Raw genomic sequence first — 23,845 nt, forward strand, 5'->3', positions numbered from 1 at the left:
GACTCCACCCCACACCACAAGCGACCAGGACCTCGGCTATATTGTTATCTTCAATACCGTCACCGCCTTGCTATGGCCGTTATTCCCGTTATATTGGAAACCGCTGTGATGAAGACGGCAAGGCGCCATCGCCATAGGGCGTTCGCAGCTAGCCCATCTGGTCTATGGCGCAATTGTGGAATGGCCATATTCCGCGCTCGCTGCCCATGAGTCCACCTTTGAGTCTTTCCCTCTTTCTTCCGTACTTTTGTGCTGTTGATTGTAGGATTTTGGCAGCGTCTCCACCAGCGCCATGTCTAGCAGTGACTTCGACAAAGACACGCGTGTCGCAATCACTGCACCACCCCGAAGAAATAGCACATCGCCCTCATCCCGGTCGCATACCTCAGGAAAGCCCCGCGTAGTGGAAGAGGTCGAATCCGAACATGACCATGCCTCTGTGTCCTCAGCATCGACCCGATCCGACTCAATTGCCTCAGCGGACGCCCGCCCTGCCATACATCACACATGGAGCAGAAATACAGGCCATTCTTGGCCTGGCGATAAGGACGACGCCATCGCGACCGTAACTACCAACGCGACCCAAGACCCCCGCTTTGAGGTCGATTTCGACGATGACGGCGAGAATCCGCAAGACTGGTCAATGGCTAAGAAGGCACTTGTCATCTTCTTCATGAGCTTCTCCACCCTGGTCGTGGTCATGTACTCCACAAGCTACACAAGCGGCATACCAGGCATGATGGCGACGTTTGGCATACGCTCAAAGACGCTTGTCATTCTAGGCATCACGACATACCTGTGCGGTCTCGCAATTGGATCGCTGCTTCTCGCGCCACTCAGTGAAATGTATGGCAGAAGACCAGTTTACTTGGCTGCCGTCGCCACTTTCACAATTCTCGTCTTGCCATGTGCCCTGTCAAACAACCTCGCACAGATTCTCGTCATGCGCTTTTTTGGTGCCATTGCAGGAGCTGCCATGATCTCCAACGCTCCAGGTACTGTCTCGGACATCTCCCGCGAAGACTACCGTGCTCTAGCCTTTTCTATTTGGTCTCTTGGGCCCATGCAAGGTCCTGTTTTCGGTCCTGTAGTCGGAGGTTTTGTGTTTCAGGCTCTGGGCTGGCGATGGACGAATTGGGTCGTGATGATAGGCTCTGGTGCTTCATGGTTCATGGTGTTCATGGTAAAGGAAACATATGCGCCAGCCATTCTTCGTGCAAAATCCGCAAAGAAACGCAAGGAAACATCTGACCCTCGATATTACTCGCGTTACGACGACAAGAAATCATTTTGGCCTTTGTTGAAAGAGAACCTGTACCGCCCCTTCAGTATGGCCTTCAACGAGCCGATCTGCATTTTCTGGGACGTTTACATTGCGCTTGTCTATGGAGTTTTATACCTATGCTTCGTGTCATATCCAATCGTTTTCGGAGAACTCCGAGGGTGGTCGCCGGGCCTAGTGGGGCTTGGTTACATGGGCATTGGCATTGGAGGCGTAATCGTAATAGCCTCTGAGCCACTTATCCGTCGCATGATCAACAGTCACAAGAAAGATCCTGAAACGGGTAAGCCGTATCCAGAGGCTATGGTCAGTGTTGTTGTCATTGCAGCGGTATGCGTCCCAGTGGGTGAAATGATTTTCGCATGGTAAGCATTCTTTACCCTATCTTAAGTCAGCATTTAACATTCTCACAGGACTTGCACTCCCAATGTTCACTGGATTTTCCCTCTCCTTGCCGGTGTTCCTTTTGGTGCTGGCAATTGTGGTGTCTTCATCTATGCCTCAAACTACCTTGTCCACTCCTACGGCATTTATGCTGCCTCCGCGCTTGCTGGAAATGCAGTACTCCGCTCTGCAATGGGCGGCGCCCTTCCTTTAGCCGGCCCCCAGATGTATAAGACTCTTGGTCCGCACTGGAGTGCCACTATGCTTTCGCTGATAGAATTTGCCATGATACCCATCCCTGTGGTATTCTATCTCTACGGCCATAAGATTAGGGAAAAGAGTACATTGATTAGGCAGATGAGAGAGGACAGAGAGAGGCTGGAGAACAAGAAGAAGAGAGCTGCTGAGAGAGCCGAGAGATTAAGAGCAGGTGAAGGAGCAGGGGATTTGGAAAAACAGAATATGAACGTTTGATGGTTGAGGGTTACATGGTGTTTCAGGCGATTGAACAAATTCACTGTAAATATGACTTTGGTTTTTAGTCAAAAGCACCTTTCAATTAGCATTCGATGTAGGTCACCCTAAATGAATACAAGTGGATGATCTTGCCCTTACAATAACTTCTGCGACGTCACGTTATGGTGCTTAGGGTTTACCGGCGGCTTACATCCGACCCCACGAATGAGGGTCGACTAGTACTAAATTCCTGATAGCCTCATTTCTCGTCATATTCCTCTTTGCATATATTATGAAGCTCTGAGAACATAAATGCCAATTGTAGTTGACACGTGCGTGACAATAAGCAGTGTGGGGACTGGTTCATAACGCCGCGGTGGCACTCAACATCTGCCGAAGGGCGATCCACATCAACGGAAGAAGGCCGCGGTATTGCGAACCGGTACTACATCGACGCCACTTGAGGGAGAAACTTTGGACATCCTTTATATCCCATTCACATCCATACAACTCAAGGAAATTTCTACAGAACCATTGAAGCAAATCTGCGAGCTTCCAGTGCGAAAGATAAAAAGACCCTAGAAAGAGCACAAGTCACCCCATCACCAGCACATCCTCCAACAAACCAACCCCACCATGTCAACAAACCCGGACTCCACGACACCAACCACCCCAAACTCCTTCACTCCTCTATGGATCAATAACGAGCCCATCCACACCACCACCACCTTCCCCCTAACCCCCTCCTCATCCACCACACCCTCCCACCACGCCTACTCAGCCTCCCCCAAAGACGCCACCCACGCCGCAACCACCGCCTGGACAGCCTTCAAATCCTGGCGCCAAACATCACACACTACGCGCCGCGACCTGCTCCTCCGCGTAGCAGACCACTACTCCACCCACAGCGCCACCCTGATCTCCACCCAAACCCGCGAAACCTCCTGCACCCCGGCCTGGGCGCTGCAAAACGTCAACCTCGCCATTTCCTACCTCCGCGAAATCGCCGCGCAAATCAGTAGCGTGGCCGGCGTTATCCCGCCGACTGAGAAACCAGGGACGACGGGTTTCGTATTTAAAGAACCCATCGGACCGGTCCTGTGTATTGCGCCGTGGAATGCAGCGTTGATCCTCGCGACGAGGGGGATTGCGAGTGCGATTGCGGTGGGATGTACGGTTGTCTTCAAAGCCTCGGAAATGTGTCCGGCTACGCATTTTGAAATCACAAAGGCCTTTGTGGAGGCGGGGGTGCCGGGGGGTGTGTTGAATCAGGTGCAGTGTAAGAGGGAGGATGCGGTGGCGGTTACCGAAGCACTTATTTCGCACGAGGCGATTCGCAAGGTGGAGTTTATTGGGTCGGCGGCGGTCGGGCGCCAGATCATGGCGGTTGCGGCAAGGTATTTGAAGCCGGTTTTGATGGAGTTGGGGGGCAAGTGTCCGGCGATTGTGCTAGAGGATGCAGATCTAGGGGTGGCGGCAAGGCAGTGTGCGTTGGGTGCGACGATGAATCATGGGCAGATTTGTTTTAGTACAGAGAGGGTTATTGTGCTGGAAGGTGTGGCGAAGGAGTTTCAGGAGAGGCTTGTGGAGGAGATGGGGAAGGTTACGAAGGAGATAACGGGGGCTGCGGTGTCTGAGGGGATTGCGCAACATGCGCAGGATCTTATCCGGGATGCGGAGGAGCGGGGGGATAGTGTTGTCTTTCCCAGGTCGTGTGATGAGGACAAAGAGGGGGGAGATAGGCCTACGACGGTGCTTCCACCTGCTCTTGTGCTGAATCCATTGAGTAGCAGCAGGATATTCGACGAGGAGACATTTGGACCTTCGGCTTCTCTATACGTGGTCAAGACGGATGAGGAGGCTATCGAACTCGCGAATCGCTCTGCCTACGGGCTGAACGCTACCGTTTGGACACGCGACATGGCGAGGTTTCTCAAGATTAGCAGGGAGTTGGAGTATGGGCAGGTACATGCGAATACCATTAGCGTGTATACCAGTCCGACAGGAAGTCAGGGTGGAGTAAAGAACAGTGGGTTTGGCAGGATGAACGGAAGATGGGGACTGGAGGAATTTGTCGTGGAAAAGTTTGTTACCTGGTGTGCATGAGAATGATTTTCTTGACTTTGATGTCTTGAAAGCACAAAAATAAAGAGAAGGAAATTTATTGACTTGTAAAGTTTTCTATTGCGAACGCCATGTCGTATCCTAATAAGGTCTCGACCATATCATTACAGATAATAAAACAAGACGAGACCTCGAAACAGCTTATTATACTCCCTCTAAATGCTCTCAAATCAACAGGAGCTAGCATGTGCTGAGTGATCTGTCCATCCCTACAGAGAGACCCCCTGGACTCTATCCAACACATGTACGCTGCTCTGTATGTGTTAAATTTCTTACTATCCAACCGCTTCATTGTGTTTTCTGCAGTATGACTCATTGTTTTACCAGGTAAATGTCATCAACTGCGGATTGAGTACGATTGGCAGCAAAAAGTGGCTAACAATAATCGTACCCATAGGCCAAACTGCAATCAGTGTCCTAATTTGCCAATCCTCTGGCAGCGCAAACGACATTGTAATCATGACAGCTGTCATGGTAAAGCAAAACATGAAGCTCCATTTGAAACGCCTGAGGACCTTGCTGATGGCGACGAAGAAAGAAACGTGCTCGGACTCCTTGGATGTAGACCCCCATTCAAGCGGAATGCTGAGGAAGTGGCAGATGAGAGCCTGTGAGATGTGGAGGGATATGCCGCCTAGGAAGATAGTGAGGAGAGGGATCCATTTGAGGTTGGTGAGGAAGCCGCCGAGAATGGAGCCTTCGCCGATGCGGTAGCGGAGGACGGCGAGGGAGATGTTGCCGAGGACGGTGAAGATGAGGACGATGGCGAAGTAGACTGGTGTTGTGTTAGTGCATGGATGATAAAACAGGAAATGGGAACGCATAGTAATTTTTTGGGAACTTACCGCGGAAAGAATTGATATAGTAGTGGTCGAGGAATCCGTTGAAGAAACCAATGAGGAAGTAGTTGAGCATGGTGAGAATCCAGGAACAACCGAGAGCGTAGTATGTACCGATGTAGGCCATGATAGTAATTTTTGACGCCAGTGGCATATTTGATCTGGGATATCTAAGTTAGCCGAGTGTCATTCGAGGACATAAAATGAGCATAGCATCTCTTCATTTTCAACTTACCGGAGGAACGTTCGGAAGAGCTTGGTGAAAGGACCTTTGGTAAACCACTTGATGAAGGGGTTGAAGATAAGCTCATTACATCCGTAAGCGTACCTAGACAATGAGAGTCAGCATATAAGTGATCATTGTAAATAGACAGAGACGCGTACTTTTCCCATCGAGCAAGCTCGTCGTAGACCGTAATCGAGACACCCTCCTTGAAACCATCGCCCTTGTACGAAGCCAATCGAATAATGTAGCCAGCACTCTGAAGTCGCAAACTCATATCAAAGTCCTCAGAAACGGTTTCCTCGGACCAGAACTTGTCGTAAGTCGTATTATCCTCCTCTTTGAACTTGTAGGCAATCTTTTGAACTGCCTCCCAACGCAGAATAGCGTTGTGTCCGACGAAAGGCGCTACATCGCCACCAGCGACGGCGAAGCGGATCATAGTGTAAATCATGTTAGTAAAGAACGTGATGCCCTTTTCAAAGAAGTTGTTGGTAACGTTCATGACTCCGGAAGAATACTGGAGAATGGCGACTTCAGGGCTCTGCTCCATCTCGCTGACAGCCTCTAGCAGACAATCCTTGGGAACACGGGTATCAGAGTCAACCAAGAGAATGTAGTCGCCAATGCGAATGTTTCCGTCTGCCCAGGCTTCGCCTACATGCTCAGCCATGGCCGCCTCCATGGCCTCCTTGTAGGCAATGTTCTCGTCGAGCTGGGTCCAGCCCTCACCGCGCGGAGTCTGTTTCAAGATGTCCTCGACTCTGCAGCTGATGCGAAGTCCGTAGTTCATGTTGGAAGCCTTCTTGAATTTACCGGGGCGAATGAAAGGCTTGATTCCATGTTCACCCTTAGGGTCGTGCCGAGGTCGGGCAACCCAACCAATGCCGTGCTCATCGTAAAACTCTTGACGATCTTGAGCGTCTTCAGCCGAGAGAAGTTGCACTATTTGCTGTTACTATGTGACGTATTTTTTAAAGGCGCACATCGACTTACTGCCGTCATCATTGATGAAGATGTTTGCACTTCCTCCTTGCAACTCGTAGGTAGAGATGGCTTGCTTGATTGAACGAACGGTCGGTTCGATGACGGTACGTAGACCTTCCTTATATACAGGCATCTGAACGGTGACATGTGGAAGTGGGGCACCGAAAGTATCACGATGAATGCGTTTAGGCGCTTTTCCAGAGTAGTATCTGCTGTTTTCGTTCATCTGGTCGGTGGGACCAACGATTTGTGCGACGTTGCCGACTACAGCTTGAAAGAAGAACTGAATTCATAAGTAGACTATAATCTCTCACGATCAAGAGCACTTACCAGTGAAAGCCAAACCTGGGCAGGTAAGCAGACCAAGAAAAGCATTCGAAGCATGTCATAAGCCTGAACTTCCTGAATGGCGATCTGCCTCCATCCAGATCCGATAGCGGTCGTTAGCAGCAAGATGGACATTCCACAGTAAGCCGATTGCCAAAGTTTGATATCGCGTGGGCCCTCATCTCTACCGCCAGTAGGATCAAAAACTTCATCGTATTCTTCAACATCGACCATGGGGTTCTTGCCGAGGACTTTTTCTAGCTCAACATCTTGGGCGTCGTAACCGTATTCAGATCCACACATCATTCTCATCAGGGCATTGATGATGAACTCTGCCCTTTCGAGCAACAGCTTGGGGTCATCTTGCCACACGACCAACATGCCACGAGAGGCAATGAACGCAGCTGACTGGCCCCTTTGGCAGAATGGGAGAGCTTCGAAGTCAGGAATGACCTGGAGACGTAGACCGGATTGAATCTGAACATAGGAAACCGTGGTGCGCTCTAGGATATACTTGATGACTCTAGTATTGACAGTTATGGCGCACTTGAGGTCGTTAGAATCGAAAATTATCGAGTTGTAAGGCATAGAAATTCCTTAACTTACCCGAACATTCAACTCAGTGACCGCTTGATAGAGGCCTGTGCCGTCATTTTGGACTCCATGGGGCGCACATGCGTAACTTCCTTTTGCCCTTTTCATGAAGACACCTTCGCCAGGCCCACCGAATGTCCATACTCGCTCTTCTTGCTTTGTGTGTAGCCAGTTTGACAATATCTCAGCTTTGAGGTCTCGTACAGCGTCTGTTCCCGAGATGGTGCTGTCACGAGTGGGTTCAGAATCGGCGAGGGAACTGGAGCTTGGGGAATTGGTTCCTCCTAGCTGAAGGGGTGTAAAACTTGCGGGCCGGGATCTGGATGCTACAGAAGCACTGCTTGGGTTGACCTTCTGCTTGGGTGCGAGGGGGTTCAGTGGTGGAGGTTCCTCGCTGTCGTCTGCGGCATGCTCAGCGCGGGAGCTACCTGGTAGTCTCACTCCGAGACTCATTGTGGCTTAGACGACGTGCCGTAAATTTAGGTGACGGCCAAAGGGTGTTCTAGGAGTGAGATAGGATAGAAAAGCGTCGAGCTGCTGAAGCAGGTGAAAAGCAGATATTTATCGTCCTGACATGATCCGAGCAAAGCAAAAATTCGTTGAGTAGAGATGATGGAAATTCACCTCATGGTCCCATCTGATACCTCAGTTCATTTTTTAGATGCAACATGTTTGGTCGGCTCTATGATCAAACAGTGTATGTGGGCTACTTGACATGGGGTGACCCGTTGGAAATAGAATCGGATCATAGAAATTATGGGCTACCTGACTTTACTTTTGCTTCTAGATATGAAAAGTGGACGGTAGCATTGTGCGCATCTGGTTGGACGTGCGTTTCCGTTGCGCCACTATGTGTTATTTGTATTGAAGCTTGCTCAACCACAAATACTGTCTTATCATTGCTACAGCTGTAGCATGAGTCTCAATGTCACTTTTACTGCACGGTAATCAGCATGGTCTCGTAGGAACATTATAAGAAAGCAATCAGTATCTATAACTTCATTAGTGTTACTAATAGCAAACAACAAGCTCATCCTCTGCGCGAGCAGCGGCACCCAACGACCCAGCTCTGGATGGAGACATTGCGGACCATTCAGTGGGTTCATCAGAAAATACAGGCGAGATAAATGAAGCAGTCTCTGGGAGCGAGAATTATGACGTGTGCTGAACCGTTAATACTGAATTAGTATATCGTTGTGAAGGACGTCATATTATCCTCTCATGTACGCAAACGGTAAATTTAGAAAACATCAACCAATACTGACTGCGAGCTTATAGCCGTGGCCTGGTCGGAATCTTCAACTCCGAAGTACGGTGGTTGATGTAAGTAGGAGGTTGATGTAAGTAGTTAAGGGTATTTCATTTGGTATTGGAGCATGTGGTCCGAGTTGGCGCCGCGTTTTAATTGACCTATCTCTACCTCCAGGTTTGCAATATCAAGGTTGCCATACATTGACAATGCAGCGTAACCCACAAAGACTAGAACTTTCTTGGTCAGTTTCAGCAGCTGTAGTGATTACCAAACAGCCTGTAGCGCAGTCGCTACCTGATCGAACTGCGGCAACATGTCAAGAACCGCTTACTCGATAGTTTTTGTGCTGTAAACAAAACTTTTTCATTGGCCGAGTATACTACTGATGTGGTAATGCGCCCATGTCAGGAACGGACAGCCCACTGGAAAATCTTTTATTGGTATTCGGTCCATCTGACCGAAGCAACAAAAGAAATGAAGAACGGAAAACAACCCAAAAGAAAGAAGGGAACCGAGAACGCTAGTCGGCAAGCCTAAAAAAGTCAGCGCATTACACATAAGACTTGTCTTGAGGGCTGCTGACCTGTAGCTCACCAGCGTGTCAACGCGATGATTGCTGGTGCTGAAGCTTCGGAGCTGCACCTTCTCACCATTCTGGATCTCCTTCGCATCGCTGTCACCCCATTCAAGTGGGACATCGGAGTCGGCGTCAGCATAGACAAGAACGTTGAACGTGCAATTTCCGTCGAGCATTGGCAGGAAGGTTACGGAGGCCGTGATCTGTCTGAAGATGGACTGGATCTCTGCTTGAATTTCCGCTTCGGTCTTCTCTTCTGGTGCATCGCTGGCCCTGCCAACAGTCAGAATTTACAAAGTCGACTAAGTTGTCTCAACATACTCTGGGGCAGCGTTTTCCTGATCAGTGTCCTTTTTGGAGGTCTTTGACTTTGAACCCTTTCCAAAAATTTGAACCTGGACGTGGTTAGAAGAGAGTTGCTTGTATTCGTACAGTTTAACGTACATCAAACTGCCATCGTTCAACATGTTCCCCAGTTTCTTTGCTTGTGATGACAATGACAAGCTTGGAGATCTTGCCGCCGTACATCCATTCCTTGAGCTGACCCATGATCTTTTTGATGTAGGCCTTGACCTGGTCATCGGCAGTTACTGCAGACATCAGCAAGACATCCAGACGATGAGTAGATGTGATAATTACCCATCATAGTCAATCCATATTTCTTGACTCTATTTTTGGTTAAAAAGCAATTTACACTGGGCGATGCATTGTTTACTTACGCGGTGAAATCTTCAGCAGGGTAGACACCTCTTTGGAAGCTGTAAAGGTTAGCCAACTAGCCGTGCTAGGTGACGCGTAGGTGGCGTGCTTACAGTATGGTGTTGATACAATACTCAAACTGAACTGGGTAAGCGTCCGACTTGTTCGTCGGCTTGGCGGACTTACGAATTCATTAACAATTTTAGAAGAGCCCTTCAAGGCAAGTTTGTGGACCTTGGACGAGTCGCTCTTGGACGACTTGGACTTTGAAGAAGTCTTAGATGAGCTCTTTGATGAAGTCTTTGCTGTGGCCTTGGGCGCCGACATGTTTGCGATGGCGTTGTAGGGAGCGGTGTAGGCAAGGAAGGTGTTGTTTACAGCGTTTGTTGATAGGGCAACTGCGAGGTGCGAAGGCGGAGGGAGAGGCGGGTTGGCAGCAAAACACGCCAGACGTCTTACAAATGATCTCAATGAACGGATTCAGTCAGTGAGAACTGATGTTCAGACTCGGTATAGCAGCTGTGGGGTTGTGTTAGGGCAAAAAGGTCTGGTTGCAGGCTATGCCTGGGCGTGGAGGGCACGCAGGGCAGACCGCTGCTCGGCGATAAGATAAGATCTACGGCGATTAGATGAGATAAGATTAGATGCTGCTCATTAGCAGAGAAAAGTTGCGACAACCATCCACCACGACCAGCCGCCGTGCATTGAGTTGATCTGATCCCATGCCCACCCATGCGATCATGCGTTCGAACTGCAAGCAGCCTTCTGCACGGCTGGCGGACGCCCTTGGCCCGCTCTAGGGCCCTCCCGCATACCTCACGCCTGCTCGAGCGCCTGTGGCCCCCCGCCAGGCAATATGCCCAGGCCTTCCGCCCGCAGGGAGAACTGGAGAAACGCATTGCCGACATTCCCATCGACCGGTATCGCAACTTCTGTATCGTAGCACATGTGGATCATGGCAAGTCGACCTTGTCAGACCGCCTTCTGGAGCTCACGGGCACTATCGAGCCCGGCGGTCAGAAGCAGTTTCTTGACAAGCTCGACGTGGAACGGGAGCGTGGTATCACAGTCAAGGCGCAGACGTGCACAATGATATACAATCACGAGGGCAAAGACTATCTGCTGCACTTGGTAGACACGCCCGGTCACGTTGACTTCCGTGCTGAGGTGTCGCGCAGTTACGCCAGTTGCGGAGGTGCATTGTTGCTGGTCGATGCCAGTCAGGGTGTGCAAGCGCAAACCGTTGCCAACTTCTACCTTGCTTTCTCCCAGGGCCTGACTCTGGTCCCTGTCTTGAACAAGGTCGATCTCCCCCATGCCGACTCGCCGCGCGTACTGGAGCAGATGCACGAAACTTTCGAGCTCGATCCCGAAGACGCTGTGCTCGTCTCAGCCAAGACCGGGCTGAATGTAGCATCCCTTCTTCCGACGGTAGTTGATAAGATTCCTGCCCCTATAGGAGACCCAAACAAACCTCTGCGCATGCTCCTTGTCGACTCGTGGTACGATGTATACAAGGGTGTCATTCTGCTGGTACGCATCTTCGACGGGCAGGTGCGACCTGGAGACACGATACGCTCATTTGCCACGCAGCTCAAGTACATTGTAGGCGAGGTTGGCATCATGTATCCCGACCAGACACCGCAGACGGTCTTGAGAGCAGGCCAAGTGGGATACATCTACTTCAACCCCGGTATGAAACGATCACAAGAAGCTAAAGTCGGTGATACCTACACAACACTTGGGTCTGAGAAGCTTGTCGAGCCATATCCAGGCTTTGAAGAGCCTAAAAGCATGGTCTTTGTCTCCGCCTTTCCGACTGACCAGGACAATCATGAGCATCTTGAAGATAGCATTCAGCAAATTATCCTGAACGACCGCAGTGTTACACTGCAGAAAGAGTCGTCTGATGCATTGGGTGCTGGGTGGCGCTTGGGTTTCTTGGGAACATTGCACTGCTCTGTATTTGAGGATCGACTCCGTCAAGAACATGGTGCAAACATCATCATTACTCCACCATCGGTACCTTTCAAGGTAGTGTGGAGGGATGGTACCGAGTCTATCATCACCAATCCCAATGAGTTCCCCGATCAAGATCAGGCACATTTCAAGGTACAGGAAGTGCATGAGCCTTACGTCTCTGCAACCATCACTCTCCCGGATGAGTATCTTGGTGAGGTCATCAAGCTCTGTGAGGCCAACCGCGGTGAGCAAAAGGAACTCACTTTCTTCACGGCTACACAAGTCATCTTGAAGTACGACCTTCCCTTGTCACATCTGGTAGACGATTTCTTTGGCAAACTAAAAGGCTCTACCAAGGGTTATGCATCACTGGATTACGAAGATGCAGGCTTCCGTAGGTCATCGATTACGAAGCTCAATCTTCTTGTCAACGGCTCCCCAGTTGATGCCGTTTCGCGTGTCCTGCACACATCACAAGTCGACAAGGTAGGACGCATATGGGTGGAGAAGTTCAAGGAACACGTCGAGCGGCAGATGTTTGAGGTCATCATACAGGCGGCCGCGGGGAGAAGGATTGTGGCCAGAGCTACCATCAAGCCTTATCGCAAAGACGTGTTGGCCAAGCTGCATGCAAGTGACCTCAGCAGACGGCGCAAACTGCTCGAAAAGCAGAAAGAGGGCAGGAAAAAGCTCCGGGCTGTAGGAAATGTTGTAATTGACCAGGAAGCGTTTCAGAAATTTTTGGCCAAGTAGCGAATCGATACCCCACTCAATGTACTCTCACTCTGAAGCCGTCCCCATACACACTCACTTTCTCTTCTAACCCTCACATGCCAGTAGTCAGGGATATCCATAGCCGGCCGATCATGGATTCCCGCCAATAACTACAGCTGCCGAAGGTTTGACCGAAATCTGGCCGATCTCCTAACATGACAACGATTGCGTCCAGCACCTACCTTGTATACTGGACCAGGGACGATTAACACGCCGGAGTCCGGTGCATCCTGCCAGCCTATCAGCAGCACTGCCTTGTTTTTCTAGTACACATGTGCATGTTTGTTTTTCAGATATGCAGAACATACCACGTCTATCTTGGAACACGTCTTACTTACTCACGCGTGCTCGTCGAGCTCATTTTCAGCTTTGGTTATTGCTGTCCAGAAGCTGTGTTCAAGATACGCAATCCTGAGAACTCATGGCCCCAACACTCGATCTCGTCGCTTGATCGACGCTAGCATGTCCATGACATCAGCGGGCCATCGAGATCGTATCTGTCAGATATTCTGAAGCAACCACTAAGGATACAACTCGGCTTCGTGTACCTGACAGCTGCAAGATTAGGCGGGTTGTGGCGTGTTCTTAGGTCGCTTCCTAGGCTATAGCTGGATAGGCTTTACGCTAATATCTGTCATCTACAAGGTTTCTACGGTACACTTGTGCTAGGTTCACGGTCTGAAGGCACGCCCAGCTGAGAGTTCTCGGTATGTAAGTGTAAGAGGAAAAAGTCTAGGCCGAATACCAGCCCAGCATCGCAGACAGTGATATCTCGTCTTTGAATGAACTGTGTCTACACTCCCTTTGCGGCTTCTTGTCAGCTCAAACCTGATTCTCTGTCAAAAGCCACCCTTGTGTTGCATTCCTGAATAGTTTGGGGGGGGGGGGGGGCATGTAGCGGATTGCGGGAACACTGTCTGGTCCCCTCGGTGGTTAATACCTTGAACGAATAGCTACTGGGGATGCCTGCATTAGCTGAACGGAACGCTTGCAACCTTTCTGCAAAACATGACGTTGCATTAATGGCCACAAGCCGCGACGGCTGGGCGACATGGCCCAGTTCCAAAAGCTTTGAAAATACTAGATGCACTCCGTCGCAACGCCTGTGCCGGTGAGTGTACGCGGCACAGCTCGTTGTCCCATACATTTGATATCCCACTGGACTGTCCTCGCCTTGAATCCATTGACGCTGTTGCAAGACCTCAAACGCAATGGCACGATTCTTAGGACTCCGGGGTAAGAGTCTAGCGACTGCCATTAGTGTAACTTGTGGTTTTTGCTTTTTGTACGTCAACATGCTGTCCCTGAATCATTGCGCGTATGGTTCGTCAATTAATGTGATACAGGTGCTTCGGATATGCTCAAGGTGTAATGGGCGGTCTTTTGACCGTTCAGCAATTCCTCGATCGATTTCCACAGCTTGACATTGTTAACGATGTTTCATTCCACGATGCATGGGTCACTGGTATGTCCAAATTCTGATTAAGAACACCTATATCAAATATCAGCGTATCTGTGGCTATACCTGACAAGACTGACTTGTATAGGCCTCACGGTTGGAACATGGCATCTGGGCTGCATCGTGTCGGCAATTGCAACTATCTTCGTTGGCGACTTGCTTGGGCGTCGACGGACACTCATCGTGGGCTTGACATTCTGGGTCATTGGCGAAATCATTCAGACATCGTCGTACAGCTTCGCGCAATTCATCATTGGTCGCGCAGTCGCTGGTTTCGGTAAGCAACTATACTGTCTTTCCAGTAATGAATGCTAACATTCTACGTAGGCAATGGATTTACCACAGCCACCGCACCGGCATACCAAGCAGAATGCGTCAAGTCCCATCGCAAAGGAACAATCCTCATGATCAGCGCCGGCGCCTTCGTATCCGCCGGTATCGCATTATCATACTGGTTCGTTTTCGGTTTCGCCTATATCGACAGCTCTTCAGCATCATGGCGCGTTCCCATTGCTCTACAAATCGTATTTGCGCTTCCTGCTATCGCAATGCTATTCGTATTACCCGAGTCCCCTCGTTGGTTGATTTTGACTGGACGCGAACAAGAAGCACTCACCGTGCTGGCTGCTCTTAATGATGATGATCCAGATAGCTTCGAGACAAAAGATGAGTTTCTGCAGATCAAGGATGCCATATTGCTTATGGCACAAGGTTCGAGCGTGGGCATGTTCTCTAACAAAGAACGGCGAGGCTTTCATCGCGTTGTATTGGCCTACTTTGTCCAGATCTTTCAGCAAGGTACAGGCATCAATTTGGTTCTGCAGTATCTTTCCTGGATTTTCCTCACACGCATGTCATATACCGGATGGCTTGCCCGGCTCCTGGCATCCTGCTCAGCGACTCTGTACTTTCTTGCCTCATTCATTGTCGTTGTTGGAATCGATCGCTTTTGGGGTCGTCGTTCTCTGATGATGTTTGGAGCTACGGGTATGTCGGCTTGCATGGTTCTCATAACCATCTTGCAGTACTTGTGGTCCGAGAAGGCGATGCGAGAAGCCAGAATCGCTAGTACTGTTTTTCTGTTCATCTTCTCGGTCTTCTTTGCTATTGGCTGGCAGGGTATGGCATGGCTGTATCAGGTCGAGATTGTGCCTTTGAGAATCCGTGGTCCGGCTAACGGTCTCTCGACAAGTGCCAACTGGTTGCTCAACTTTGTGTATGGCGTTCCTCGATTTCTTCCCCCTTGTTATACTATGGCTAACACCATCATAGGATCGTTTTCATCACGCCAATAGCATTCCAGCGCATCTCCTATCGAACTTGGATCATCTTCGCTGTCACAAACTTTGCCATTATCCCTCTCGTATACTTTTTCTACCCGGAGACCGCGTTCCGATCTCTTGAAGAAGTCGACGTCATTTTCCAACTCGCAGACGACGCCCCAGGCAACGCATGGCTCAACGCCGTCAAGATCTCAAAAGACGAGCCTCTCTGGTTCGGAAAGCAAGACCCAGAAAAACGTCTCAATTTCAACTACGCAAATACTTCCTGGCACAAACGCCTAATTGAAACGGCAAGTAGCGGAAAGTCCAGCAGCCGAGGCGGCACTGCCCATCAATACGACGAAAAGAAACACATGCACAACAACAACCCCTACCCTCAAGCCAAATTTACCCCCAACCCAACCCGCGGCCGCCAAATCTCCTCCCAATCCAACCTCGACCCCTACATCCACTACACCCCCAGCCCCTCCACCTTGACAAAAACCCACACCAACGACCCCGAGCACCCTCCCTCCCGCAAAAAGCTCCAAAAGCGGCACAGCGCAACAAGCACGCTATCCACCTCTTCCCACGCCCGCCCCTCGTCCTCCCTCGTCTTCCCCTCGCACAACGACGCTTTCACCTCCACTTTCTACCCGGAAGAAGACACCGCCGCCGCCGCACCCGCCCCCAGCGTCCCCCGAAGCCGCAGCACCAGCCACGCAAGCAACAGCGCCCTCTCCTACTCGCACTCGCAGTCCCAGTCACACTCACAGGCACACTCAAACTACATATCGCGCTCTGCCCGCACCTCGGATATTAGTATCTCAAACAATCTCCTCAACCGCATCATCAACCCGGACTTGCTGGCGCAGCTATCTGACTCCGACTCGTATGAGCGGAGCGAGGTAGCTGCGGACAGGGCTGAGGTGGATTGGAGCGAGATAGATGAAGTAGGTCGAGAGGAGGCATGGGCGTATCCCGGACGGCTACTGGGTGAGGAACGGAGGGAGCGGGAGACGGATCTGCCGGATGGGGTTTACCAAGTTGTCCAGGGACGGGTGAGGAGGGTTAGTACTGGGGGGAATGGGAGTGGGAATGGGAATGGGAATGGGAGGGAGGGGAGTAGGGGGAGGTGGGTTGCTAGGGATGCGGGAAGGGCTTGGTGAGCTGAAGAGTGATGGATTTGGAGTTGGAGGTTTTTCTTCTACTTCGGTTTTTGGTGTGCTGGGAATTGTGGGTGGTTAGGTTTTTGTTGGAACTGTGGATATCGTGGGTTTTTCGTATCTACTTCTATTTAATCGCCAACATGCTTCTTCTTATCTTCCTTTTTCAACGCTTACTATAGCTTTTGCTTGTAGCGTTCGCATTCACCTATCCATTTCACACAAGCAAGCTCGGAGTCTCAAGACCTCAAGATTTCATAATCGACATAATTTATCATTCCTATCGTGAACATCTCTTCTCCCTCATCATCATCTTCTCCAACATTTAAATACAAAGTTATACTGTATGTGTGTGTACTCTTGCGAGTCATCTCTGGTGATCTAAATATAAACGAAGAAAAGAAAAAGAAGAAAGAAGTTTGAAAAAGGAAGAAAGGAAACGGGTACAAAGTAGTATTACATATGTTCCGCCCTTTTTTCTTACGCCGGACGCCAAACATCCCGTCCTAGACTCCTGCGGGGAAAAACAGATAGAATACCTGGTGTAAATAATTATTCCTTTTCGGTCGGTAAAAGAGGAAAGCAAGATGCTGTAAACTCCCCCAACCGATTAACGCCTTTGACCCCAGTTTCGTAAAAGGAATCTTTCTTGTCTTCTTTGTCAGTGTCGTCGTTATCATCTCAGTCACATCAATGATAGTCATGCGATTCTCTTCTTGAGTCCTCCAAACAACCCCTTGAGGCCGCTCGACTCCTCCTTCTTTCTTCTGTCACGGCGGTCGTTATCGCTTCTCTTTACACGTGCGCGGTCATCTCCGCGGTCCCGAGTTCGTGGCCGGTCGGCCTCGGGGCGACGACCAGAAGGTCGCTCTTTCTCGGTGACGGAGATGCGACGTGCCTTGGGACGTTCTTCTGGCTTGGACATGCGCCGACTGCGTCGACGTTCGCGTCGTTCCTCATCCGAGTAAGAGGCTACACCAACCACTGCAGCTGCATCCTCGATGATGGGTGATTCCGCATCATCAATTGCCTCATCGTCGAGGTCATACTCAAAAGGTTTAGGCGGGGGCGGAGGAAGGTCAACGATTGGCGACGCAAAAGTAACTCCGAACTCCCTACCACCAGACAATTCATGTTCTGGACGGCGCATATAACGCCGTTCTTCTTTCCACCTGTAGTACTCGGCCTCTTCCTCAGGCGATCCGAATTGGCGGCGCTGATGTGAATAACGTCGAGGACGATGTGCGCGTTCGCCTCGGTCTCGGCTCTCATTGTTGGATGAGATGTCCCTGCTTGGAGAACTCTCGGGCTCGAATTCTCTCCTTGGGACTTTGACTGGACCATCCAATGTGTTTGCACGCGCGCGGGTTGACCGGGTGGGTTTTAGCACAGGTGGAGCAGCTTCCGTCTTCGAGCGACCGAAAATGCCTCCAAAAATACCGCCGCGCTTTCCACCCGGTGGTGTGTCTCGGATGCTCAGTCGTCTTCGTGGCGGTGCACTGCGTGGCGTCTCGTCAATGACGGGTGGTAGAGGAGGGGGTGGCAGTTGCTCATCATAGTCCTCTGCAGCACGTCGAGCAGTGTCGCGAGGTGGCTCAATGAGATCTTCTTGAAGCGCCGCTGCAAGTTTAGCTGCTTCCCGCTCCGCCCTCTTTTGCCGTCGAAGTCTCTTGGCCTCTTCCTCATCACGTACAGCCTGTTCCAATTTCTCCAGCTCCAAACGCTTCGCTTCCTTCTCAGCTTCGTGCCTCTGTCGCCTTTTTTCGTGTCGAATTCGTCGTTCCTCATCTTCAATGGCCTGTCTCTTCTCTTCTTTAAGCCTTCGGCGCTCCTCCTGGGCTCTGTTATATTCTTCCTCTGCTCGCTTTGCTGCACGGCGTCGTTCGCGATGTTCCAGTTTTCTGGCTTCTTCTTCAGCTTTGAGCCGAGCAGCATCCGCGGCAGCAAGTCGCTCTTTTTCAGCCCTCCGAGCTTCACGTCGCCTTATTTTCTCTGCTTCATCTTCCTTCTCCTCTACGGGGCGACGCTTAGGGTGTCTCTCGTCGCTCCTACTATCGCGGCGGTGGGGCCGATACTCCGGATAGGCTTTCTCTCTATCGCTACTGCTACCGGTTCTCTCAGCCTCACGTAGTCTTTCTCTTCTCCGCTCAGCCTCGCGTTCGTTCATGCTGTCGCGACGCTTAGTCTTTGGGATGCTGGAAGGATCTGGTACAGCCATGACCGGGCGTTCCCTGTAACTAGCATCACTTTCACGCCTACGACTCGAGTAATGATGGGCGTCACGATGAGCATGCGACTGCCTCCGACGGGTCTTCTCGCGGACAGGAGGCTCCGCTGAAAGTTCATCGTCAATTGCGATATCGCGTTCTCTGTACTGATCAACGGGAATAGGCGGCGGTGGTCGAGTTGGACTTTGGCTGAAGTCGAAGGACCTGTCTACAGGGGCAATGTTCTCCGTAGTTCCTTCATTAGCTACCCCCCCTACCAATACCACCGGGACAATCTGTGGTTCAAGCTCTGGTTCGGGCTCTAGCTCTGGCTCTGGCTCTGGCTCTGCGAGTGGCTCGGGTGCTGGCTCCACCGCTGGTTCAGGCTCAGGCTCCACAGGTGGCTCGGGTTCTGGCTCCATTGGTGGCTCTGGTATAACCTCCACTGGAGATTGGGGTTCAGGTTCCACTGGAGGTTCGGGTTCGAGTGCCACTGGGGGCTCAGGCTCGGGATCCGCTGGTGGCTCTGGCTCTGGCTCCGCTGGCGGTTCAGGTGCGGGCTCCGCCGGTGGCTCAGGCTCAGGCTCCACAGGTGGCTCGGGTTCTGGTTCTGTTGGTGGCTCAGGCGCAGGGTCTGGCTCAGCTGCTGGCACTGCCTCTGGTTCGATAGGCGCGGGTTCCTCAGCTTCTGGCTCGGGTGCCGGTGCAACGTCTGGCTCCTCTGATGGGGCAGGGTCCTCTGCAAGTACAGACTCGGTTGCAGCTTCTGACTGTGACTCTTCTTCGGCCTCTACCTCAGACACTGGGGGAGACTCTTCTTCAGGCTCAGCTTCCGCTGGAATTTCGACTGGTTCAGCAACTGGCTCAGCAACTGGTTCAGCAACTGGTTCAGCAACTGGTTCATCTACTGATTCAACGACCGATTCAGCAACTGGCTCAGCAATTGGCTCATCGACTGGCTCATCGACTGGCTCAGCAACCGATTCAGCGACTGGTTCAGCGACTGGCTCATCGACTGGCTCATCGACTGGCTCATCGACTGGCTCAGCAGCCAGCTCAGCAACCGATTCAGCGACTGGTTCAGCGATTGGTTCAGCATCTGGCTCCGGAGCAGCGTCTTCAGCAGAGGGTGCTTGTTCCTCGACAACACTCTCTTCTACAACTGACTCAGCCAGCTCAGACATTACCTCTGAAGGTTCGTCTTCAGCTGCGGCAACCTCTACTGTGGTTAGGGTGTCGTCTGCGGTCGCTTCCTCTGCATCGCCGTCCTCTTCTACCGACACTTCACTCTCCCCTGATGCAACATCCGACCCATCTGAAGGCGGCTCTGCTGTGCCGACTTCAGTTGGTGGTGCAGGCTCGACCTCCTCTGGTGCATCAGCCGGGGCTGGATCGGCATCTTCGCTCTCCACAAGGCTGTCTTCCACCAGGCTCTCCTCCACCTGCTCGTTGAGAACCTCCTCATCAGCGTCGGGGCCTACGTCCTCTGTCGCAGCCTCTTTAGGTATTGGTGCAGAATTGTCAGGTTCCTGAGCCTCTTCCAGCACTGCAACACTTGCAGAGCCTTCTTCCGGACCAGATGCATGAGATTCCGGATCCGCAGCTGGCTCAATCACCTGGACTTCCGCTTCAGATGCAGCAGCATCAGCTTCTTCTTCTTCTTCTTCTTCTTCTTCTTCTTCTTCTGCATCTACAGCCGAGATAGTATCATCCTCGGGCGCTTCAGCTGCAGCCTCTGGTTGCTCCTCAGCTTCGTCAGCTTCAGCTTCAGCTTCACTTCCAGACTCACTCGCTGAAGAGGAGCCATCCCAATCGTCGTCTTCAGCGTCTCCCTCGGCGTCATCTTCGGCATCTTCTTTTGTCGGCGCAGGCGCAGCTGTCGGCTCAGGCGCATCTTGTGGCTCGAGCGCTATTGCATCCGCAGCAGGAGCTTCCTCAACGCCTTCGGAACCCTCCGAAGATACAATGGAGTCTCCTTCAGCAGGGCCATCCATAACACTCTTGGCAGCACTTTCTGGGCCAGCTTCAGAACCTTGCGGGTCAGGGTCTTCAGTTAGCAAAGGGTCCACAGGTGGCTCACAAGTCGAACCATCTTCTTCGATTCCAGATTGGCTCGCGTCTTCCGTGATCCCGGATTCGCCTTCTTCGGGTTCGGCTGCTGCTGACACCTCGGAGCCTGAGCCATCGGGACCATCGTCGACGTCATCGTCATCCTTGGCTTGGTTCTCTAATGGTGCATCGGGCTCATCAGCCGTTACAGGAGCCTTTTGCTCGGGAGCGGCATCTTGAACTTTTTCGTTCACATCCTGTCCAGGTTCAGAGCTGGGTGTGTCATCATCAACCTGCGAGACATCATCGGCAGGCAAAGATGAAACTTCAGACCCAGACCAGTCGTCATCTTCAGACTCAGGCTCGCTTCCCGAGTCGGACTCTGGCTCTTCTGGTTTCTTCTCTTGGTGTGCTGGGACTGCCAGGACTGCGTTGGCCTTCATGTCCACTTCGGGGGGGTCAGACACCTCTAGAGAAGCTTGGCTGGTAGCGATCTGTTACTCATGAGCATGGACTCGCAAAGGTGCATATACTGAAGAGCATAGGAGGGTGAGATGATGTTTCATAAATTATTTTTACTTACCGCTTCGGATATCTCAGTGGCTGGTATATCTGGAGCAGGGCTAGTTTCGCTTTCTGCTACTCCTGAATCTGCTGCTATAACATCTTGGTCGGTGTGTTGCGGAGAGGAATCAGCAACGTGTGGCTCGTCAGGAGAGTCGTCAGGGAGGTCGTCTTGGATAGCGTGTTGATCACTTTGTGCTTGTACGCCAGCCTCTTCTGAGGCCGAATTTGGGCTCACTTCACTAGTAGCGTGAGCCGGGGTGATTGCGCATGACTCGTCCGGTGTGTCCTCGGCTGGGGGTGGATTGGCAGCGGTGTCGACTGTGTCGAGTTAGTGAGTGTGTTGCCGAGGGCGGCTTGTGTGCAGCAAAACTATTGCCGGCGGTGGTGGTTGGAGAAGGAAAGATGACGAGTGAAAAGAAGACGATGGACGACGGGCTTGTCGAGCGACGGGGATGTCGGGAGGCAAAGAACAGCCGGGCAGGCTAGCGCAAAGCAAAACGACGCATGGTGACTGTCGGCGAATGGCGCGTATGCATCGCAGCCCGACTTTGGATGGAGGGTTTTGGGCACGTGACGATAAGCCAGACGGCATGGGCAGAATGTGTGTTGGCAGTGTGGACCAAGCAAAAATTCTGGGGCGGCCAATGGCAGCTTCCCACATACAGCGCGCTAACCCGATGCGCTGCATGCAGGGCGCTATCGCGGAGCCGTGCAGGGCGGACACCAGCGGCGACAAGCAACAAGAGGTACATGCACACGACACAAAATAATGTCAAAAGCAAAACAGAGGGCGTTTACTTACCTATCGTCTCCCTCAAACTCGCCTCTCCCACGTCATCGGGCTTCTCCGACTCCACGGCCGCTTCGCTGGCCTCGGGAAGCATATTGCTTTGTGCCGATGTTCCCTCACCGACACCAGGGTCCAGAACAGGTGTAACCTCTAGTGCGCCCACAGCATCACCGCCCGGACTGCATTCTGGTGTTGCTTCTGCTTCGACACCGTTGCCATCGCCATCGCCATGGCCTGCCCCATCACCGCCCAGTGCTTCTTCCTGCTGTTCAACCTGCTTGCCAGTAGCCCTCCCATCATCTGCCTCCGTTACAGCAGCCTCTGCCGATTCTGCTTCTGCTTCTGCTTCAATATCAATCACATCCGTGACATAGGCTTGGTGTGTGCCAGTCGATCCTTCTTGTGTCATGACCTCTGCCTCTGCGCCTGTCTTGTCCACAACGGGCATATCTTTGGCGACAATAGACTCTGTGACCTCGTCCGTGCAACCCGTGCTGGCTTCCTCGACTGTAAACACATCCACAGTCCCCGCCACCTGCTGTGACTCTAAATTATCCGTGTCTTCACCCTTTGGCTCCATCGAGCTCCACCCAGTGCTGGGGCCATCGCCATCATGATGTTCAGACGCATCCGTCTCGATCGCATCACATTGTGACGAGGCGTCATCTTGTTCCCAATCGGAAATGTCTTGATCAGATTCCTCGTCATGAGAATCTCCGTCGGCAATCCAATCACCGCCATCTCCATCGGCAATCCAGTCATCGCAAGATGCATCATCGTCGTCTGAACTTTCCTCAACAGGTATAGAGTCATCTTCGTCGGCTGCAGCTATGGTATCGTGGCCGTCAGCGTCTTCGCTTGGATCTTCGACGGTCGGGGCATCATCAGGCGAGGACGTATCGACAGTGTCTTGAGGAGCGCGAGGTTCGGAAGGTTGAAATTCAGCTACTATATATCAACATCTGGACAAGATGTGCATTCTATTTGGTGACGCAATTCTCCGCAAAGTGTAGGACGCATGCTTACCTACTGCATCCGTGATAGCCTCTTCAGACCGCAACTTCACTTCCGCTTCATTTTCCTCACTTGGCCATTGGGCTACAGGTGCAGCTTCACTTTCGCTTTCTACCGTAGCATCCGCGACACTAGTCTTTTCTTCTTGGGTTATGGGCAAAGTTTTGGTGGCAGGGATTTCCTTGGCCTCCTCAACAGTGGAAGCCTCTCCAAGAATGGGGGAGGCTTCTTTGGCGAGTGCTTCCTCAACCAAAGCTGAAGGACCCTTCTCCTCTACTGCGGGTGCCTCTTCAGTGGCGAGAGCTTCCTCAATGACAGGGACTTCCTCGGAGACAGCGGCCTTTTCGGTAGCAAGAACATCCTCCGTGGCCGAAATGTCCTCTATAGGAGAAACTTCCTCCGTTGCGGGGGCCTCCTCAGGAAATCCCCCAGGCATAGGAGTCTCTTTAATGGATGAATTATCCTCTGGAGCTACGGTTTCTTCGGCAGGAGGAACTTCTTCAGTAGCAGGACTCTCCTCGGCTGGTGTTTCCTGAATAACAGAGGCTTCGGTGGCAGGCGCATCTTCCGTAGTAGTCGCTTCTTCAACAGCGGGCGCTTCAACAACAGCGGGCGCTTCTTTAGTAGCAGGCGCTTCTTCAACAGCGGGCGCCTCTTCAACAGCGGGCGCCTCTTCAACAACAGGCGCTTCCTCAACAACAGGAGTCTCTTCGGTGGCGGGGACTTCTGTAACTGGAGCTTCAGCGGCGGGAACCTCTTCAGCGGCTGAAATCTTTTCAGTAATAGGAGCTTCTTCGTCATCAGTGACATCTTCAACAGTGGCAACCTTTGCAGTAACAGGGGCTTCTTCG

At 51.7% G+C, this 23,845-nt stretch overlaps 8 protein-coding genes across 8 annotated transcripts; 4 read left to right on the forward strand and 4 right to left on the reverse strand.

Moving 5' to 3' along the window:
* Positions 1 to 292: 292 nt before the first annotated feature.
* COCMIDRAFT_26904 (uncharacterized protein) lies at positions 293 to 2,140 on the forward strand (the record flags this gene model as incomplete). Its single annotated transcript, XM_007690436.1, has 2 exons — positions 293 to 1,647; positions 1,696 to 2,140. 2 exons carry the CDS (start codon positions 293 to 295, stop codon positions 2,138 to 2,140), a joined length of 1,800 nt encoding a protein of 599 aa, XP_007688626.1.
* Positions 2,141 to 2,758: 618 nt separating this feature from the next.
* On the forward strand, positions 2,759 to 4,228 carry COCMIDRAFT_26905 (uncharacterized protein; the record flags this gene model as incomplete). Its single annotated transcript, XM_007690437.1, has 1 exon — positions 2,759 to 4,228. One exon carries the CDS (start codon positions 2,759 to 2,761, stop codon positions 4,226 to 4,228), a length of 1,470 nt encoding a protein of 489 aa, XP_007688627.1.
* A 338-nt stretch (positions 4,229 to 4,566) lies between these two features.
* COCMIDRAFT_5891 (uncharacterized protein) lies at positions 4,567 to 7,669 on the reverse strand (the record flags this gene model as incomplete). The annotated part of the gene is made up of 7 exons (XM_007690430.1): positions 4,567 to 5,021; positions 5,092 to 5,246; positions 5,321 to 5,413; positions 5,470 to 6,253; positions 6,305 to 6,578; positions 6,626 to 7,168; positions 7,229 to 7,669. 7 exons carry the CDS (start codon positions 7,667 to 7,669, stop codon positions 4,567 to 4,569), a joined length of 2,745 nt encoding a protein of 914 aa, XP_007688620.1.
* A 1,319-nt stretch (positions 7,670 to 8,988) lies between these two features.
* Positions 8,989 to 10,071, reverse strand: COCMIDRAFT_37376 (uncharacterized protein; the record flags this gene model as incomplete). The annotated part of the gene is made up of 8 exons (XM_007690445.1): positions 8,989 to 9,001; positions 9,052 to 9,318; positions 9,367 to 9,440; positions 9,490 to 9,635; positions 9,685 to 9,713; positions 9,765 to 9,803; positions 9,858 to 9,883; positions 9,931 to 10,071. The coding sequence occupies 8 exons, from the start codon at positions 10,069 to 10,071 to the stop codon at positions 8,989 to 8,991; spliced, it is 735 nt and encodes a 244-aa protein (XP_007688635.1).
* Positions 10,072 to 10,476: 405 nt separating this feature from the next.
* On the forward strand, positions 10,477 to 12,459 carry COCMIDRAFT_97179 (uncharacterized protein; the record flags this gene model as incomplete). Its single annotated transcript, XM_007690460.1, has 1 exon — positions 10,477 to 12,459. One exon carries the CDS (start codon positions 10,477 to 10,479, stop codon positions 12,457 to 12,459), a length of 1,983 nt encoding a protein of 660 aa, XP_007688650.1.
* A 1,232-nt stretch (positions 12,460 to 13,691) lies between these two features.
* Positions 13,692 to 15,674, forward strand: COCMIDRAFT_78960 (uncharacterized protein; the record flags this gene model as incomplete). Its single annotated transcript, XM_007690461.1, has 5 exons — positions 13,692 to 13,765; positions 13,827 to 13,945; positions 14,028 to 14,216; positions 14,267 to 15,155; positions 15,212 to 15,674. Coding segments are annotated over 5 exons (1,734 nt in total), but the record flags the coding sequence as incomplete, so codon positions are not given.
* Positions 15,675 to 16,190: 516 nt separating this feature from the next.
* On the reverse strand, positions 16,191 to 16,364 carry COCMIDRAFT_97131 (uncharacterized protein; the record flags this gene model as incomplete). The annotated part of the gene is made up of 1 exon (XM_007690462.1): positions 16,191 to 16,364. A coding segment is annotated over one exon (174 nt), but the record flags the coding sequence as incomplete, so codon positions are not given.
* Positions 16,365 to 17,067: 703 nt separating this feature from the next.
* COCMIDRAFT_97181 (uncharacterized protein) lies at positions 17,068 to 23,430 on the reverse strand (the record flags this gene model as incomplete). Its single annotated transcript, XM_007690463.1, has 6 exons — positions 17,068 to 21,117; positions 21,207 to 21,508; positions 21,993 to 22,245; positions 22,294 to 22,925; positions 23,007 to 23,199; positions 23,272 to 23,430. The coding sequence occupies 6 exons, from the start codon at positions 23,428 to 23,430 to the stop codon at positions 17,068 to 17,070; spliced, it is 5,589 nt and encodes a 1,862-aa protein (XP_007688653.1).
* Positions 23,431 to 23,845: the final 415 nt, after the last annotated feature.

The sequence above is a fragment of the Bipolaris oryzae genome, assembly GCF_000523455.1.
Source record: "Bipolaris oryzae ATCC 44560 unplaced genomic scaffold scaffold_78, whole genome shotgun sequence".
Taxonomy (NCBI): domain Eukaryota; kingdom Fungi; phylum Ascomycota; class Dothideomycetes; order Pleosporales; family Pleosporaceae; genus Bipolaris; species Bipolaris oryzae.